A 20,869-nucleotide genomic window follows, 5' to 3' on the forward strand; every position below is an offset into this window, starting at 1 on the left:
AGAGTAAGTGATGCTGTTTTCTGTTTTGCAGCTTCTGTTTTACATTCAGGACAGTGATGATGTTTATGGCCTAATAAAATTTTATCCTTTGGAGAATCAGAAGATTGAAAGTAATCCAACGGGACGCTTTTTATCCTTGAGTTTTGCAAGGGAGAGAGGAACAGTTGGAGATGTGCAGTTGATTTATACTGCACTGTATATTCCAGCTGGAGCTCTGGATCCTGAGAGAGCAAAAGATGGCATTCTGAATATGTCTAGAAGAAGCATTCTCATGTTTCCAGAAGGAAAAACGCAAGATACTTTAAATATACCAATAAGAAATGATGCATTTCTTCAAAATGGTGCTCATTTCCTTGTACAGGTATCTCAGTTGTGTTTTGGGGTGTTTTTTTAGCCTGGGTAATATAAAGGATATAATTTAGTAGTGGCTCCTTCCCTTTTAATTTAATTAAAATGACCCTACCTGTTTAAAAAAAAAAAAAAAAAAGGGAAAAAAGTTATTAGCTCTGTAGCTAAGAAAACTTTCTTATTTAGAGACAGCTTCCATAAATATGCCATAAAGAGCTCCACTCCTAATCATTATTTGCTAATTACACCATTTTTTAAAAACAGATTGTTGTAACAGGATTCAGCTATTAATCATGGAATTTAACAAAATGAGATCAATGTTACAGAAGTTAGTTACCTCTTGAGGTATGTTTCTCTGTCTACCCCTTGGCTTTCAATTTAACCAAATTAAGGTTCTTAAAATTGAATTACAGAAGCGTGACAAATTTTAGAAATGACAAGCAAGTAAATATAAATTAAAAATAGTCAAACATACATTATATTTCATTTATGTATGAACTTGGCCAGAGAACTTCAAAAGTATTTTTTCCAGTTTTCTCTGTATAGTGTTCCTTGCTGCCCTTTTGGGTTTTTTTCCTGTTTTTTTCCTATCTGAATTTGTAAGAAGGGAACTTCTGTCATTGCTAATTAAAACTGGCTAGAAAAATTCACTAAAACTGTGTTTTTGACAGAAAACTGGATTTTCAGCAAAAATATTTAAAGAAAGAACTTCCACTTTCCAATGAGGGCTTTCATTTTTCACTGGAGAAAACCAAGTTTGCTTGCATTTTAGCAAGATATTGTTCAGATATACTGCTGTGGAAGATCCTGGGCATTTTCATCAGTATTTGTTATGATTATTTCCTCATCTGCAGTTAAGACCCCTATAATCTCTACTTCCTGTGATTAACTATGCCACTCTGGCCATCGGGGATGAAGAGCCCAGGTAGCAATCTTGGTACACAAAGGGGTGACTTGGCACATCCAAAGCACAAATCAGAGAGGCATTTCTTAGTTCCTTTAGAGGCATTTATTAGTTCCTTTTGATCTTTTAATTTTGAGTCAGATGTATTTAGAGTTTTCAAATGAAATGTTGATACTAAATCCATAGATTTAAAATTTGCCAGGTTTTGTCTTTAACTTACTACTAAAGATGTTTTAATTACTTCTGGGACCTTGAAAAGATTTCTTCCCCCACCTCCTTCTCCCCACATTCTCTTAAAAAAAAAAAAAGAGAAAAAAAAATCCTTGCCTGAATATATTATTGTTTTACTAGTATGCAATTTTTGGCTTTCACAGTTAGCTAGGGAATTGCGTTCTGGAATACTACAATAGGTTAGTATGTTTTACATCTGCACAAGATCTGAAAGATACACAGAAGAATTGAAGTATCTAATTCCAAGCCCCTTTTAAATGATACATTATAAATAACATTGCAGTGTGGACTATGGACAAGACACACATATGATAAGTATTTCAGAATGCAGGCACTTTGCCCGGCTTTTCAAACTGCGGATTCCATGGAGGCGGGGGTGTGTGTGTGTGTGTGAATGTTCTGTGCTTTCTCCATGAACCATGAAAATCTTTTTGTTTGAATAAATAAAATCAGAGGGGCTTTCTAGGACAGAAAATTCATTGAGAAACTCATAGAGAAGGAAGAAAAATACCCCTATTTATCACTATGACAATCCTTCTACATTGTGAATAAATGATAATCTCAGTGAACATGTTTAGAATGAGAAGATTACAGAGTTTGTACTAGGCACAATAAAGGATCAACTCAGGAATCGGGGGAGGAGGAGTGGAGGAGGAAATGAAGCTTAAACACAACTAGAGAATGGATAGAGGTACTAGAAAAGTGAGATTAATATTCTTCAGTGACATCTCCAACCTACTGTAGTCTGAGGTGCAGTTTTTGGTATGGACAGGAAGATTAACTAGTTTAATAAACTTCTCGTCATTACTCAATTCACAATGCATTCTTTTTTCCTCGTGAGATGATTTGCTTTAAAAGGAAACACTGAACTAAAAAAAAAATTCGTGGTTCTTCATTAATTATTACTTTAACCTCAAAGTTACTATCCAGGACCAGAAGTGCTTAATAAAGTGAATTTTTTCAGCTGTCTGGTATTTCAGAAACTTTACTGAGCTAGCAACCACACAGTGGTCCACCTGCATACTGTTAATTGGAGGATCAGGGCCTACTCTGAAAGAAAGCTTAGAAAACAAGTGAAACAAACAGTCCCACCATCTGTTCCTCAGTCTCTCAGTAACTAGCTGGTATGGTTGAGAATCAATTACTGAATACAGTATTTGTAAAACAGTTCCATCTATCATCAGACAAAATGTGCATGAATATTTTTGTGTGTTACTCAGGCAATGGTAGAACAAAGTATGACACAGCCCAAGTATTTTATATAGATTGGTTTTAAGAATTGAAGGGCTTTAAAGCTCATGAGTTGAAATGGTTCATGATCACTATATGGATTTAAATAAGGCCACTTTCCCCTCCTCCAATAAAACCTTACTATATGATAACATCTGATAACTCCAAGTAAAAATTATTGTGGGAGTTAAAGGTGGTTGTCACTGGGGGTTCGTGCCTCAGTGAAATGTTTGCAGAAGTATATGCAAATCAGTTGTGGAAACATTTATTATAATGATGCATGTAGACAGAATCACATGGTATAAATTATATTTGAAAGAAATATTTAAACAGGCAAGTCCTGCTCTCCTTACTACGTTGGTACTGCTGGTGGGTTTAGTGAGTGATACGTCCCACTCAAAGAAAGGGTAAACGTTTTTCTATTTCTTCTTAGTATCAATAAACCATCAGAAATATGGTAACACAAGAGGAGACTACAGTTTTGAAATGCTGTACTGATTTTCAGTTCTGAATGCAATTCTAATGTATTAGCTATTATATATAGGTAAGTCCTTAAAGTTGTATGAGAGAGGAAAGAAGATTGGATCATTCTTTGACTTCATCAGAGGCTGTAAATTATTATGGTTCCAGTGATTTCAGCAGATTTTTATCGATGCGTGGCACAAAAAATGAAATTAGGACAGTAGCTTGGGCCACTTGTCAAATCAATACTGTTATTCATAGGTCTAGTAATGACTCAGACGATCTAGAAGACTCATTCTCCCTCTACATACATTTAGTTGTGTACATGAACATGATTTGTCTGACAGGTATACCATTCTGCTGACAAAGCTCAACGGTATCCACTTCATTTCTTAGACACATCTACTTACACATTTTTGTAACAGCAACGTTGCCAGTAAGAGGAATTTGTTCTGGAGATGTTTTGCTCCCTGCATATGAAACTTATTCTGAAATGTCAGAATTCTTCTCGCTTGGTACTAAGGTTTCTTATTTCTCAATTTTTTCTTACTTTTCCCTACAGCTGGAAGAAGTTGAGCTGGTGAATAGAATTCCTCTAGTCCCACCTGTGAGTCCTAGATTAGGTGAGATGCGAAATATTTCTCTGAGGGTTACTCCAGATATTGCAAATGGAGAAATAGGCTTTACTAGCAATCTTCCAATTATTCTTTCTGAGCCAGAAGACTCAGCTGCTACAGTGGTAAGTAGACTTTTTTAATGTTGTCCCTTATTATGGAAAATTTATTTGGAGAAAGCAAAGTTTGCTATACTCAGTGTAACATATGAAAGTTAGTGTGAGGAAAATCCTTCCTCTAAGTTCTGTCTGATCCTGAATATTCCCTTGCATTAAAAAAAAAAAAAAAAAAGGTAAAAAGTACTTGTAAAACTAAGGTCTGAAATCATGTGTTTGTCATTATGAGAAAAGTGAGGTTGATCTTTGCTTTCTCTGTAAGCATCCAAAACCAGTTAGGTCTTGATGCTCACACAGTTGAACAAAAGATGCTGTAGACAGTTTTAATCTCTCTCACCAACTGCAAAGGTAGTAATGTAAAGTAGGACTGATACTGTTCCTAGATTTCATGGAAATGTCTGTGTATCTTACAGTTGACTGACTTACATGTGAACATGTTTTTTGGCTCGCTGGGCGTGTTTTCCAACAATTATGCTTTTTAGGTTTCTGAGAACCCAAAGAAGCATTTTCAAAAGCATCGCTCTCCATACAAGTGCCTCAGTCCCAGCTGGAGAAACTTTTAAAAAAAAATTTTTTTTAATACTTTTTCACTTTTTTCCCTGGCTGTCTTCACTGAAATCTTCCCTGATTCCGGAATCTATCCTGAATCAGATAACTTTTTTCTGATTCTCAGATTAAAAACTGCTAGTTACTTTAAGCAGAGTACAGGTTGCACTGTACTGTAATAACTAGCGTAAAATTATGGTAGTTATATTTAAAATCTAGGTTGTGTCTTGAAGAGGTGGGCACTGATTAAATCAGTCATACAAGACTTTTTGTGTTTATGGTTGCTTAGTGATTTGTGATATAAATAATCTGCCATCTCCACTGTCTAAGTATGTAACTGATAAATGGTTAAAAGGATAAGATTCAGTATATATTTTCAATGATACACCATCTTTGATTTCATCTCATATACATAGGTATGAGTAAAAAAACCAAGGTGGACATTTCGAGGCTCATATTCAAATAGTAATTCACAAGGGGGTAATTGTTTTTGCATCTAGTTTTACAAGTCACAACAGATTCTTGTGTTTCATAGATTTCCATTGCATTGCATCGAGATGGGACGGATGGTCAAGCAACTGTGTTTTGGAGTTTGAAACCCTCTGGTGTCAATCTGAAGGCAGTAACACATGACGATATAAGTCCTTTTAATGGCTCCGTTGTTTTCTTATCTGGACAAAGTGATACTACAATCAACATTACTATTAAAGCTGATGATATACCTGAAATGAATGAAACTGTGTTATTAACTTTGGACAGGTATAGTACTCTAATCCCTATTCATATGCATCAGTTGTAATACTCAATTTATATATAACAAATTAGGACAGTATTAATTAGGAGGTATTGCCTGTATTGTGTTGATAAGTGCCTGAAGGAATACTAGTCCCTGGATTCAGACTGTGTATGGATTCTTCTTTGACTGGAGATCAATGTAAGAAACTGTGTTGTATTTATTATCTAATGACTTAATTTTGTTTCTATTTTGATGAAAATAATGTATGCTATTTAGAAAGTTCTTTCAACTTTGCTCTTTAGTTATAGCTCTTGGTTATAACACATCTTTTCAGAAAAGTAGTATTTAGTGAGATAATCAGGAAAACTATAATGAAGAGTAGAAAGCAATACATAACTGTGTTTCTGTCAGAAAAAGGTTTATAGCTAGGGTGTCATTGCAGAATTAAATCATCTTTTTATTTGTTTGATCTGCACGTTCAGTATCGCTTGCTCTTGATAATTAGATACTTCCCTCACAGCTCCTGGCTTCCGAAATAGCCCAGTCTCTTCTGCACGAGATCAGGATTATAGAATAATTAGGGCTGTAAGGGACCTCAGGAGATGCTATTATCTGCTTGTGAGCACTACTCAGAATATTTAAATTAGTTCGTATCCAGGAGTGTATTCCCTCTTTGATTTACTAACAGGAGAATCTTGGCTAGGTCTTCTGTCCTGCTTCCAACAATTCAATTGTATATAGTTTAGAAATACCACCACTTCTTCTACTACCTCTTATTAGTCTAAGGTACATTTTTCCACTTTTTCTGGAAACGTACTAGGGGTCCGGCAGTAGCAATGTCCACACTGAACATCTACTACTTACACAGTCCTTACCTTATGCAGAAGTTTTTTTGTCCTATATAGGAAGTGCAGACTAGCTCTTGGGAGCTTCAACACCAGATACCCATGGTGATTACATACTGGCAAACCAGTAACCAGCTCCTCAAGCTGTTGCTGATCCTGTTTTGGAAAGCCAGTTTTTTGAACATCATTCTATCACACAGGAAAGATGTTATTCCATTGCAGGATTGGCCTGCTTCTATAAGGCTGGCTGGTGGATGCATCTAGTGCAGAACGAGTTATTTCATTCTCCCTTGGCTACTTACTACGTTGAAAACACAATCCTGTTCAAGACAAAAACAAATGGAGGCTATTGCAAGCAGTTCTCTGCTTTCCTGGTTCATCTCAAGGAATTCATTAGAGTCTCTGGCACAAAGAGGGAAACTAAGATTAGAAATTATGATGGAAGTTGTGAAGAAGAAATGTAAGGTGGCCAAAAAATGGGAGTGGAAGGGTGGGGAACAAATAAGTAGATAGAGGAAGTTGACAGTGTAAAAGGTTAACTTTTTAATTTCTGACAGCTCTGCAGGTGTGTGTAACTACAGCTTTCTGCCATTGATTCTGAGTAGTAACCCTAGGCTGTGCCCTGAAAGTGATGGCTGCAATGAGGATTGAACTGGCAGCTGAACAAACGTAACCACTGTTCTGCTTGTACTATGTATGGTGGGAGTAGCAAGTTCTGCTGATCGTGAAGTGGCTGGTAAAATGTGTGCCAGCAGTAAGCAGCTTTCCCACACTTGGCAAGGTCAGAAAGTAAAGTAAGGAACAGGTGGTCTGGCCTGGAAAAAGAAGTAAATGAGGAGGAGAGAAAATCTGAACTTTTCTCTGGACCTGGATGGTGTCCCTCAAGGCTATGAGTGAAGTTTGGCAACTTTAACATTAGCAGAAGCCGAGAATGAAATGACTGCAAAGATCATCCTTTCAGTACTGGAGATGACTCTTCAAATCAGGGTTGAAGGGTACTGGCAGGATTATGTGTGTAAGCTTGTGGTATTGCTTCCTGCATAGTTTGTATTTTCTGGATGAACAGAAGATTTCAGTTTCCAAGGCTGGCAGCCAGCACCTCACAGCAGTAGTGAATTAGCATGAAAACAAAGATGCACTGTGCTGTGGATGTGCTCGTACTGTTCTATAAATTGTACCATAAGTCAGTAGGAAAATAGAGCATGTAAGAACTTTAATGAAACTATAGACATAGAAATACATTCGTAAGCATTCTATTGATTGCAATTAGTAATAGCATGGATAAAATAATAAAAGTAATTAGTTCTAATAAGGATGTATTATTTACAACTTAGTGGTGGTGTTAAGGCAGTTTACATTTTAAACGAGCTTTAATTGCATCCAGAACTATAAAAGAAACTTTCCGAGCCATTAAAAATAGTGTTTTCTTTCCTTGTTCTATGGCCTCTGTCCATGGGCCGTAGATATTAAAAATAACCCTGAATTATGTCCACAAAATGGAGGCCAGTGTATACCCTGAAGAATATGCTCCAAAGACGGCAGATGAGTAATAAAGAAGCAAAACAATCCTGTACCTGCTGAAGCTTCTTCATATTTTCTTTTTTTAGGAGCAGCTTCAAGTTGAATGCCTGCCCATATCTGAATAGGCCTGAATTGAGACCAAACATAAATAAAGTCAGATGTCTGTAGTGAAATCTGTGTGAGAAAGAAAAGGCCTTGGTCTTCGTGATGAATGTAGGTGGGACAGGCCGTGGAAATTGTGTGTATGCTTTGAGAAAGCATACATACATGCTAGGGCTGTTCATTTTACCTGGTAAACACAAATAGAAACCAGTTTTTTAAAAACCTGATTGTTGTTTTTTCCTTCTGCACATCGTATTCTCCAACTGGCAGTTGTCATCCCCTCAGTAAGGTGCAGATACACAGCTATCCATTTGGGAATTGGCACAAGTGGAGGGCCAGGACCTCCAGGGCACACGGGTTGTTGTTTGCACTCTTATATGAGTGGTGGTGAAAATAAGAACTTGCAGACTTTGGGACCTGCGAACAGCAATATACTGATAAATCGATTTTAATTTGTGAAAATGATAACCTATGAACAGATGACTTTAAGTAGTCCTTATTCTCAAATTTTTTTGAGTCATGACTCATAATTTAGGATGCCAGAACAGATTCATGTACGTATGTTATGACCTAAATCTCATTTACTATGTATAATAAAGCAAAACTGAAGCAACGTAACGTGGATTTTTATAGTTCTAGTGATTTCTGTGATGCGATACAAATTTCCACAGGCTGAAATTCTGTCTTGAGTAAATTTAGAAAACCGATTTTAAAAAAATTGCAAATGCAAAACATAGGTTTGACTATTTCATAGAATCATAGAATCACTGAGGTTGGAAAAGACCTCTAAGATCATCGAGTCCAACCGTCGACCCAACACCACCATGTCCACTAAACCATGTCCCTAAGCGCCTCATCTACACATCTTTTAAATACCTCCAGGGATGGGGACTCAACCACTTCCCTGGGCAGCCTGGTCCAATGTTTCACCACTCTTTCAGTAAAGAAATTTTTCCTTACATCCAATCTAAACCTCCCCTGCCGCAACTTGAGGCCATTTCCTCTCGTCCTATCGCTTGTTACTTCGGAGAAAAGACCAACACCCACCTCGCTACAACCTCCTTTTAGGTGGTTGTAGAGAGCGATGAGGTCTCCCCTCAGCCTCCTCTTCTCCAGGCTAAACAACCCCAGTTCCCTCAGCCGATCCTCAGAAGACTTGTTCTCCAGACCCCTCACCAGCCTCGTTGCCCTTCTCTGGACACGCTCCAGCACCTCGACGTCCTTCTTGTAGTGAGGGGCCCAAAACTGAACACAGTATTCGAGGTGCGGCCTCACCAGTGCCGAGTACAGGGGCACGATCACTTCCCTACTCCTGCTGGCCACACTATTTCTGATACAGGCCAGGATGCCATGGGCCTTCTTGGCCGCCTGGGCACACTGCCGGCTCATGGTCAGCCGGCTGTCGACCAGCACCCCCAGGTCCTTTTCCGACAGGCAGCTTTCCAGCCACTCTTCCCCAAGCCTGTAGCGCTGCATGGGATTGTTGTGACCCAAGTGCAGGACCTGGCACTTGGCCTTGTTGAACCTCATACAGTTGGCCTGGGCCCATCGATCCAGCCTGTCCAGGTCCCTCTGCAGAGCCTTCCTACCCTCGAGCAGATCAACACTCCCGCCCAACTTGGTGTCGTCTGCAAACTTACTGAGGGTGCACTCGATCCCCTCATCCAGATCATTGATAAAGATATTGAACAAGACCGGCCCCAAAACTGAGCCCTGGGGAACATTTCATTATGACATGTCTGGTAGTTTTTTAACATTTTTGTGTTTAAGAGATTACTTCATGTCAAAAAGTTAGCAAATCATAGAAAGCCCATTTAAAGCACTGCATACTGTCTATGGTCCTTAATTCAGGGCTCAGCAACAGTGGGTTGCTGTCTGCACTGGCATGCACAGAAACACTAATATACTGTTTAATGGAGCTGGCATTTTCTCCTAACTTGGTGATTTCCTGTGGCTAGCATCTGTTTCAAAACCTTATCTATCTGTCTTACTCAGGTGATTTTTCTATTAAGTAGTATGTGTGATGCTATAGGAATTACCTCTTTCGGTGTAACCCATTGGCTTTTTCTTCAAGGGTTTGGTCAGACTTTGTTTTGATGGGGAAAATGTTATTTGAAAACAGTAGTAGAATGTTGAAAAGAGTGCTACTGGACACCTACTGCTAGCTTTTATTACTTTTCAAAATAATAACACCATATATCTCCTGCTATGAGTAACAAAAATTAAAATAGCCTCCGAACTCAAATAATTTGTGGATTAAGCCTGGAGAGAAGGTGTTCCCTCTGATGAGGAGCACTGTGGAATTTATAATGTGGCAAATCCTGCTTTAATACTGTTCTTTAGAGCTAGGTCCTGCCACTAACTAAATCAGTAGATAATCCTGAAAAAATTGAAGAAGGGGTGAACACTGACTACAAATCTAGGAAGCAAATTGAGTAACATTCCACAGGCAATCTGAATGCACCTTTTCTGAGATACCATGACAGAAAAGAAAGTTTTTTAGTGTTTTTAATAGTAACAGCAATGTGCATTCACAGTTGCAACTCAGTTTCTCAGGTGCCTTTAAAAACATTCACTTTCTGCAGAATTCCAATTCTTGGTCCAAAAGCTATCAAATTTGACCACATTGCATCTCTTAATAATTATTATTTTATTTGCAGTGGTACTTAGTTCATAATAACATTGAAATTTCCATGTTACTTTAAACTCAGTCAAAAATCTTTGGTAGTTTGCAGTAACGTGTACTACAAAAGTGCAAGAAACAATTTGAGGCTTCTGTTAGTTGTCCTAATTAATCTGTAGTTCTTGCTAAATAATAATTAAGTTTTTTTAAAGAAAGAATTTCCCTAATGACGAGTCATTTCACATGAAATTTGTCATATGGAAAGTGTTTTTTTTACAGCTGTTTCATCACAGGAAACACATTTATGCAGTTTGAGATTGTGTTTCTTCTGTTAGCATCATAAACATTGCCAGGGCTTATCCTCTGTGATAAAATGAAACTTCATGTCCACATGCCGTTTTGCAGAATAGTTAAGCTGAGGAGAAAAAACGGCAAGTGGCTTTCCCAGCAAGAGGGATCTCCTTACTCCTGGTCAAGTGCTGTCTCTGGCAGCTGGACCTCCTTGGTATGGCTACGCGACCATGTACAAGGAGCTAGTTTAACTTTTATTGTTACTTCTGAATGCCATTGCCCGGGCAAACCATGAGTTTTAGAAGTTCTAAATAGCCATTTTTTTTCCGTTTCCGCACTGCTGTTACAGGAGAGCCTAAAGAGATGGTTTCACATACCACAAAGAGTGAAACAAGACTAAACTGATCCTGTGCGCTCTCTGGCAGTTTGGACGTCTACTCTGCGACAAAAGGACTGTACATGAACAGCGTGTTGTTCTTGGGTGTAGTCAGGGCATGTAGTAAGAGTTGAGAGCTGATGGCCTGGGGGGCTGTGTGGTGGAGCCAGGAGTCCAGCCTGATAACATGGCTAGTCGGGCAGGGGCCCATCCCACCACCCCCAGCAAGGCAGAAGAGCAGGCTGGAGCAGATAACTGGGGGCAACCTGGAGTCCAGGGCATCAGGCAGGGTCATAGTGGTGGGGCAGGTCAAGCCAGGAACACATGTCAGATTTAGGCCGGATGATGGTCACCGGGGTCAGGCACAGCCCAGCGATTGCCAGGCAGGTCCACAGCGGGGAGACAAATCCAAGGTCGAGCTGGGAAGTCACTCGGTGGGTCCTGGTCCGGGGATGTTATGAGAATTTATATGTGTGTACCTCAGAGTGTAGACACGAAGGATCCTGTTGTGTACACCGTTGGTTGCTCATGTAACAGCAGCTCAGAGTTGGAAGCCTAAGCCTAGGTGCTTCTATTCTGTTTTTGCATAGGCTATTTTATGCCTTTTTTGAATAGTAACCAACATTTACTATGTCAGAGCAGTGATAGCAATCTGGCCAGTCATGCAGAGGAAACATGGCCAGATCAATCAATCAATACATAAATAAATGAATTGATCCTAGTGTTGAAAATGGGACTTGGATGAAGAAACCTCCCGAGCAATGGTTTCCTTTAGCAGTGAATGGGCTGAACCTGACTAGTTGCTTTCTGACCTGCAAGTTCTCTAGATTCCGATCTGACTTACACTGTGAGTTTTAAAGTAATAAAGTGTTGCCAGTCTTCTCAGTCCTTTCAAAGAACACCTGGAGATGCTCAGGATGCACATGTCATGGTACCTTGTGGCGGTTTCATGTCTGCTACCCTCTTCAGTTTCGGCAGTGCTTCCATTGTGCATTATGACACAATATTAGATTCCAGCACTACTCCTCAGTTCATCTTCATGGGCTTTTTTGCCTGAGCTGTGTTTGGACTCATGCAGTGTAACTCCATGAAGCTGAAAGAGGTTTCATTTCTGGCATGACCTTTCACTTTCTGATGCATTATTACGTCTTAACTACTTAAGCTTGTACATACATATCAAAAACTCACTTGACGTAATGGTTCATTTGTATTCTCTTTTGTAAATTATATTACCAACAGCTTAGCGATATAATTAAATTTTAGCATTACCAACTCTGGAATTTTCTCCTTGATCTTTTCATTGTATTAATACTTTGTTTTGGAACACTTTTGCATACGTTTCTGAAGGAAGGGAGAATGTCTCAATGTATAGTATTTAAAATCTAGCCTCATTGAAATCAATGACAAATTTATATTAATTCAGATATCCTACTTGAAAGAATGTATCTGCAAGTGTATTTGCTTTATTTCCTCAGAATTTTGAGTGAACTCTTATCTCTATTGAATTCCAAATCTGTGTTCTTTTTGAGATTAGTGAAGTCGGAATTTCACTTTATAACTTCTGTAGTAATCTGTTTATCGTGTTTTGATAGAAGATACAGGTTTATATTTATATTTATTTTAGATTAAGAAAGCCAAAATGCATGCTTGCCGTTGCAGAATAATACTGCCCTTTCATCTGACTTGATGTGGTAGTTTTGTTACAAGTGCTTGGCCAAAACTGAAACAATTAAGAGATTAGCAAATACCCTTTCCCTTTCCCTTCCCTTTCCTTATTTTGTTGTTTTTGTTTGTTATATTTTTATATTTATTATTTACTTTGATAATCTGATTAACTGAAAAATTGTCACAAATAAAGTTTGATGTGATTTTGTGCCAGAATAGTTTTTGATATATACCCATTACAACTCCCACTGTGCTTGTCTGTTTTATCATTACTTTGGCAGACTGATGAAATAACGTATCATGGAAGCATGTAGATTTTTTTTTCTTAATTGAAGAGCTATTTATAAATGTGGGCTGCTGGTGCAGTTGTGAGCAGGCACAGAGGTTGGCAGTAATCGAGCTTTTGGAGGAGGGCTTGGTAGGGTATACCATGAATGGGTCTTGACATGCTGAATTGGTCATGGGGTCATTTCTCCTAAGTGGGAACTGCCCACTTGCTAGCATTTGTCAACAGGAAAATGCCAAGCAAGTAGGGTTCCCATAAAATGAACATTATAAGCTTTTTGGAAAGGAAAAAGAAAGCTTTGTGTTGGCTTTTTTTAATTATTATTATTCTTTTCTAAGATTAGTACTATTGAAATTCTAGCAAGTGGCACTTTCATTCCTTCCCCCATCCCCTTTCTTTCTTTCTTTCTTTCTGTGTTGACAGGGTAGAGACAGAAAGGTTTGTCGTGTACTTTGGGTAAGTGCAGTGAACTGTGGTTTGTCTTCAGTGAATCAATGCTTTGTTTTACAAGTGGTTGGTTTGGACAGAATCTGTCTTTATAATTTCTTTTCATCTCAGGAATCACGTCTTCTGCATCTCTTCAGACAATGCATGCTTGCCCTTTGGTTTTTAATTTGATGGCATGAGGTTCTGGCTTGGAGGCGTTTCTTTATTTAGGATCTGTGAATGATGAAAGTTATGAATGCATGGCTCAGTGTTTGATATTTGAGCGTTTGATGCAATAATGGATTAGTTGTTTTAAACTGCCACAAATAACAATTTGCCCGAACTAAATGACTGAACTGACTAGAATTACAGAGAAGTTTTCTGTGGTCAAAGATGAGCATTTATCTTGGTTTTGAATAACCTACATTTAGTTTATGTTAACACAAATTATTGTGTCTCCTGACATATTTTTTTAATGTGCAATAAACATGATACGTTACCCTATTAAATAGATATTTCCTGTTTTGCGTCTTGTGTCCTGCCTGTAGACTTTGCTACAAGATACATTGCTATTTATTTTTTTGTGTGGGGGCATTCCAGTTATTTATGGAGCGTTTGTGGAAACAGTTCTGGAACTGATTTCAAATATTGGATATAATAGATCACATTTCTTTCTACATGAAATAGTGTTTGATGAAGTCTGGGTTGTAGTATGGTGAAACCGTGAAAATATTTACAATATGTTGGACTAAGATTTCATTGAAATTTTCTTCCAGGAAACACGCAAGATGCACAGGAAATCTAAATACATAAAACACCATGTAATAAGCCATATCCAAACCGTCAGTCTGAAGGTGCATTCTTGATGCATCCTTCAGTAGTACTTTTTCTGGCATTTTTAATGTAATGAACTTAAAACAACATCGTTGAAAATTACCACATCTGAGGAAATGAATGCAAGGAATGTGCAAGGTTTCTTTCTCTTGTCGGATACGGCCCATTCGTGTCCATGTGTAAGACCAAGATGGTGTAGCAGTAGCCCAGGCAGAGAAGTCCTCCACCAAGGGGAGCACTGCACCTTTCAACATATGCTTTTAGGCAGCAGGTTTGTGAGTAAGGGAGGAGAAAGGGAATGAGTCTGAGCTACTGAGAGGTCATCCAACTCTTAGTAGAGCCAAACTGGGATCCTACAGGTAGTGTCCACATCTTACAGAAGGCAGGTTAACGCGCAAGTGAGGATGAAATCCACAATATTGAGGGGCAAGTCTCTTCCTGTTTGCAGCAATAGTAAATTTTGCAGAAGAGGGTAAAAATACGTAGTTGTCAGTGTAATTTCTACTTGTTTAAATGATTTTGGATTATCCTTTATGTTTTGATCCAAATACAAATACGGAATGTAACTCTAACTTTTTACTGCACAGTTCTGTTTCTTTTCCTGTGTGTTGTGTGCATGTGTGCCTAAAAAAACCCACACAACTATAAAAACTAATCAGAAAACAGTTACTTCAGAAGCAAAGTTTTTTTTACAAATGGATAAAACATACCGATGTGTCTGTCTTTATTTTATTCTTTGCAGATAATTGATTGTTTTCAAAATTTATTCATAAAATTCATCAGTGTTCTGATGTCCTTCGCATAGGTGTGGATTTACTTGCCAAACAAAACTGTCACTCAAACAACCCTCTTGCCTTCCTTTCTCAGGGTCAGTGTGGAAAATCAAATACTGAAATACGGGTTTACTACTTGTGAAATAATTATTTTGGAAAATGATGATCCTGGAGGAGTGTTCGAATTTTCTCCCTCTTCCAGAGGTCCCTACAGTATCAAGGTAGCTGAGTAATGTCTCTTAATTGTTATGGACAGCTTAGTTTAAGCAGAGTGGTAGAAAAAAGCTGGATTTTCTTTTTTACAGGAAGGGGAGTCTGTGGAACTGCAGATTGTCCGCAGCAGAGGAAGTCTGGTCAGGCAGTTTCTACGCTACACTGTAGAACCAAGAGACAATAATGAGTTTTATGGAAGCACAGGAATTCTGGAGTTTAAGCCTGGTGAAAGAGAGATCGTAATTACTCTTCTGACAAGGATGGATGGGATTCCAGAGGTAAAAATTAATAGTTTTCTCTCTTCAGATTATGTTCACAGGCATATTAGTTTGTCACTTATTAAAATATAGGCAAGTATATAGGAGCAGAAGAAGTGTGTAATGGCTTTTCTCCAGAATGTCTTCCCAGCCTCCGAACCAGGGATGCCTGGGCAAATAGAAGGTGTCTTTGGGCTTAATAGTCCTCAGTGGAGGACTTGAATTGAATTGAATTCAATTTCTGTGAATTGAAACAGTTATGCTTTGAATCTATGTAAGTTTTTATCATCCATGACATTCTGTGTATAGAGTATAGAGTGCCGTTGTTTAATTGAACTCTGTGTGAAGAACCACTTCCTTCTTGGTTTTTTCCCTAGTAATCATCTGCTAGCTTCACTCAGTGCTCCCCAGTCTAATACTGGCCTTAAAAATACATAGATGCAATACTTGTTTTAATGTTTCTTGAAGCATTACCTGTGATCTTTATTCAAGAAATATATGAAGTCCAAAGTCCCATTAGATTAATAAAGCAAGCTGATACATTCTTTCTAAATCAGTGTGCTGTCAGTGGTTTTAAAATCTTTGCTATCCCTGTTACAAAGCCAGAAACATTAATAAATCTTATAGAAAAGAAAACTTACCTTTCAGGGAGCATTACAAATATATTTGTACTCGTGAATTGATGAGATTCTAAGTTAAATACACAAAATAAGTCCTTGCCTATAAAATGCTAGATTTCTGGAGAAAATGGTCCTATCAGAGATAGAAATTTCTGATTATTTCGTTGTTCTGATGGCAATGTACAAACACACTGTGCATGCAGAAAGTGTGTGTGATTTTCTTTTGTTTAAATTTGTATCTCTCTCTGCCTGGCTAGGGACTGTGGATGTTTGCTCATTTGTTTTGGATGTGAATACTGAGTATGCGTTTTTATTCTGACTGAGTTTCTCTCTTCTAGCTGGACGAGATATATTCTGTGGTTCTCAGTGGTTACAGTGAAAAGCCAGGCAAGTTGGGGAATGCCACAATGGTCAATATAACCATTTTGAAGAATGATGATCCACATGGTGTCATTCAGTTTCTACCTGATGAACTAACAGTAACAATAAAGGAAAGTAAAGGAGAAATCATCTACTCTGGTAATTCCTTTTTATTAGAGTTACTGCTTTATCTGCTGTCTGCCCCTGCAAGGCTTCTTTTCCCCATTTCACCTTTCTAGGACAATGTCTGACTCAAGTCTCCACTCAGGAGTTTCCAGAGTGGTACAGTGCCAGCAAGATGAGCAGTGGAGACTGAAGTGGAGAAGGATGGGCCTGGAAAGCCAGAGGGATCAATCCAGTAAAAAAATGGCTAGAGAATATGCCAGACAGGAGGGACGGAGTATTGATGTATGTGCAAAGTGCAACCTTGAGGTAGTAGCTCTGTTTGTGGAGCATGAAGAATAGGGTGCTATGTGAGAGAAGAATAGAGCTAAATCTTCATATGGGTGACTTCAATTTATCTATCTCTATTCAATTATCAAGTATTTACAGGCAAAAAATAACAAATTTGAGCAAGTTTGAACTGCTTTAGTGGTCTATCTTTGTGTGTCCTTTCGTGTAGTGCTCTCACATATTATTAATTTTGCAAGAAGTGGATTTGCTTATTATTTCCTTTTTCTTTGTTTCAGCTTTGCTGACCTTTTTCTTTTTGATTTGTGTTGTTCTGAAGATGCATACTGACTGTATATGTTTGCATTTTTTAGCTGCTTACAGAGTTGTAAGAAACCAAGGAAACTATGGCAATGTTAGTGTGTCTTGGGTTGTTGACCCAACATGTACCAATGACATCTATCCAGAACAAGGGACTATTTTCTTTGATAATCTGGAGTTTTCAAAAAATATCACCATTTACTCACTGCCAGATGAGGTAAACATTTTTACAGTTTTTTTGTGTGAGTATATGGGACAAAGAGTAAATGCTAAAACATTACAATTTAAGGAGAAAGAAGGAATGTCTGTTTTTTAACAGCCTGATAAGTATTTGTAGGAAAAATCAAAATACTTGGGTAAAACTGAGATTACTTCAGCAAATCATAAAAGAATTTGAGAAGCTGTGCATACCTATAAACAAAAAAAAGTTAGAAGATGAGAGTAGTTGAATGGGGTTAAATTATAGAAAAGTTCATTTGAATAAAACCCTTGTTTTGATAGCAGGAATCCTGATTTTTATTTTTAATGCTGATATATTTGAAGTAATATAAGAAAGAATGAGAATAATTAATAAGTAAATAAAGCTGTAAAAATAAATTACATATATCAGAAGAAGGAAACTGCAAGATAACTTTTGGGTCATCTGTACAACAGTAAAGATGAGGGGACTTACATACAAGGATTTTAGGCTGATGATGATTTCTGTGTAACTGTATGAACTGTCATTTGTCATCCCTCTTGACACACTTCAGGATCAGTAAATAAAAAACAACACTCAGAAGTCTCTGGTTTGTTAACCCCCTTCAGCTGTTCATTTTAATGTCTTCATTGTTTTGTACGCAAGAAATTAATTTCATAATACTTTCTCTGTCAGGTACCTGAAGAGATGGAAGTATTCATCATCAGCTTATTCAATGCTACTGGCGGAGCGAGGCTGGGCAATATAACCAGTGCAACTTTACAAATTACAAGGAATGATGATCCCATTTATTTTGCAGGTTAGATATTACTGTTCTTAAATGTAGAATACATATACTACCCCAAACAGATTCTACTGACAGACCAACCAGATTATTGAGAAATCCTAATCCCAATGGAGCTAGTATAAAACGTTCATGTTTCTGTTGTGTTGAATTTGTGTTTGTTTCCTTCAGAACCTTCCCTTATTTTATTTCATTATTCTCTTTGTTGATGCTGGGATTGGTTAGGTGGCTAAGTACAACCATAATCTCTTGTACCTGCAAGTATTTCCATGCCTTTACCACATATGCCTTCTGTTTCACTGAGGGGAAGGATCCTCTTGGGGAGGATTAAGAAAATAGGCCACACACAAGGAGCTCAGGCTTGAACTCAGGTAGATCTGTTGCTTGTGTATTTTCAGAACCTCTGACAGTGAGCGTTAAAGAAGGAAGTGTTGCAAACTTTACAGTCCTAAGGAATGGATCTGCTGATGTTGCTGTTGCTGTCCAGTATATTACTGTTAATGGAGATGCAACAGCTGAAGAGGGAGACTTTGTTCCCAGTGGAAAGAGCAGTGTCATTTTGTTCGATGTTGGAGAAAGAGAGCAGAACTTATCTGTGTGTATTAATGATGATGATACCCCTGAAACTGATGAAGCTTTTTATATCTTCCTTTTGAATTCTACAGGTAAAAGTAATGATTTGATGTATGTTTAGTAACTCCCCCCCTTTTTTTTCTTGCTGCAATTTTTTACCAGCTTGGTCTTATCCTAAAGCAATATATAAATGCAAAGTATTATATGAATAAGGTTTGCTTCAACATTTCTATACAATTACTGTACACAGTGTGTTTGGATTTTCATCTTGAATTGTTTAATTGGAAATGAAAATGAAATGATACAGCTGAAACCTTTCCTGCAAAAACAACTGGAGTGAAAGTCTCTTTTCAAATGTAAATGCTTCAAATTAGATAGGGTTTTGACTTGACTACAGAAGCACAAGGCTAAAGAATGTTAGTACTGCAACAGTCTTAGTGAAAGAGGGATTCTTTTAGATTTTTTGTCATGCTCTACTGTATACTACACAACTGCCTGATTTTTGTAAAAACAAACAGAACTGCCTTATTTTAGAGGAAAACCATGTAAATTAGTCTATTATTTTTGTGCTAGCGCAATGTATGCATACATTATTTTCAGTCTGACATTATAGTTTACAAAATTTAATCTACAGAAGAATGTGTTAGACATTTACCCAGTGTACCACCAGTAAAGAATGGGTTTATTATCTCAGAAATAACTTTTTTTTTTAAAAAGTTATCATATAGCAGGAAAAGATACAAAATTATTCAGCACATTCCTATTTTTGAAATAGACGTCTTCTGGAATAAACCATCACTGCTGGGTAATATTGATAAGAAAACATAAATTACATGTAAGAAATAGGTAAATTTTCCTGGGCTCTACCTGCTTAATTAAAGACCCTCCCCATCCCTAGCCCTGCCAAAACTCAAGTTGTAGTGGGAGAGTCATCTACAATTGTGTTAGCAAATTTTAATTATTTCAGTTGTTATTATTCTGTAGCTGAGAGGTAGTAACAGGCTGTGAATGCACTGCATATCTTTGCAATGCAAACCAAAACTGAATTGAATAAGCCATCAAAACAATGACTGAGTGGCTGTGATTTAATAAAGCAGAGGAAAACGATCACAATTAACCATCAGACTATACCTTCACATTAGATTGTGTGGTAGGTTCACAAAGTAAATTACCTAGCAGGGATTCAGTTCAAGACGAGGAAAAATAAAATTAGATGTCTTCATTTAGACATGCATACTAAGTGTCTTAGCCCTCATTATGGTCTATAATGATCTGGTTCAGTCAGTGAGACTAAGAGTGCTTCAGGTCACACAAAAACGGACACCCTGTGGCTGGTCTGTGAATTGCTCACAAGGCTTCACTGATCTTGAGCTGCATCTGCCCTAGACATTGGTAGCAGGCAGCCAGAGAATTATAGGGGAATTTTTAGCAATTATTTGAGTATAAGGTAGCTTATGTGTTTCCTGAGGTCAGCTGGCATTCACTCTGGTACCCAGGTCTCTTACAGAACATCAACCTTACAGAAAGAATCAGACAAAGCCATTCTTCTCGCTTCTTAAATTTTCTCTTCCGTGATCTCTTTCTACTTTACTAACTTTCTTCAGGATCTACTGGTATTTTCTCTTACCACTTTATTGGGAACATATGATGGCTTTCCTCCTGGCACATTGGTCCTACAAGAATGGCTAGCTGCAGGCTCCCCTTGCCTCTAAAAGGAGTGTCATATCATCATGCAGCGTCTCTAGAATCACTAAGAATATAGAATATTTCTATATGCATTCCTGAAAGCAAAAAAAATTATCTTCTTTCTATGATCTGTTACATTTATTTACCTTGATTGTTACATCTCTTTTGAAAATTGTGTTGGAATGTTATACCTCAGAGAAAATACAGATAGAGGTATATGAAATTAAAGCAGTAAACACATTGTTTACTTTGGAATAAAAGCTAGTCTAACGCTCTTAAATAGGGTGAAAAATGGGATGGGCGTGCAAACATAGTGTACATCTGTGGACATAGGAAGGGTGTTAGAATGTCCTACAGCACTAGTATACACACAGAAATCCTACTAGCTTCCCCTCTACTTCACATCTTGTATTTTTTTCCTTTCAGATAGGCTGTGATATGGGTATGAATAAACTCTTAGACAGTGTTCTTAGCTTGTATTTAGTTTAAGAGCAATATTTCTATTCTAGGTCTAAAGGAGAGCTGGGATCTCTGAAT

The 20,869-nt window shown here is 37.8% G+C and overlaps 1 protein-coding gene across 1 annotated transcript in view; it reads left to right on the forward strand.

The window, feature by feature from the left end:
• The window catches only part of ADGRV1 (adhesion G protein-coupled receptor V1), a 302,215-nt gene that overhangs the window by 23,703 nt on the left and 257,643 nt on the right, over positions 1-20,869 (forward strand). The window contains exons 9-17 of the mRNA XM_076361800.1: positions 32-361; positions 3,738-3,914; positions 4,987-5,210; positions 15,024-15,150; positions 15,235-15,420; positions 16,358-16,538; positions 17,144-17,307; positions 17,965-18,088; positions 18,472-18,738. Coding sequence (XP_076217915.1) covers positions 32-361; positions 3,738-3,914; positions 4,987-5,210; positions 15,024-15,150; positions 15,235-15,420; positions 16,358-16,538; positions 17,144-17,307; positions 17,965-18,088; positions 18,472-18,738 — 1,780 coding nt within the window. The remainder of the gene's footprint in view (positions 1-31; positions 362-3,737; positions 3,915-4,986; positions 5,211-15,023; positions 15,151-15,234; positions 15,421-16,357; positions 16,539-17,143; positions 17,308-17,964; positions 18,089-18,471; positions 18,739-20,869) is intronic.

This window comes from Aptenodytes patagonicus, chromosome Z (genome assembly GCF_965638725.1).
Source record: "Aptenodytes patagonicus chromosome Z, bAptPat1.pri.cur, whole genome shotgun sequence".
Taxonomy (NCBI): domain Eukaryota; kingdom Metazoa; phylum Chordata; class Aves; order Sphenisciformes; family Spheniscidae; genus Aptenodytes; species Aptenodytes patagonicus.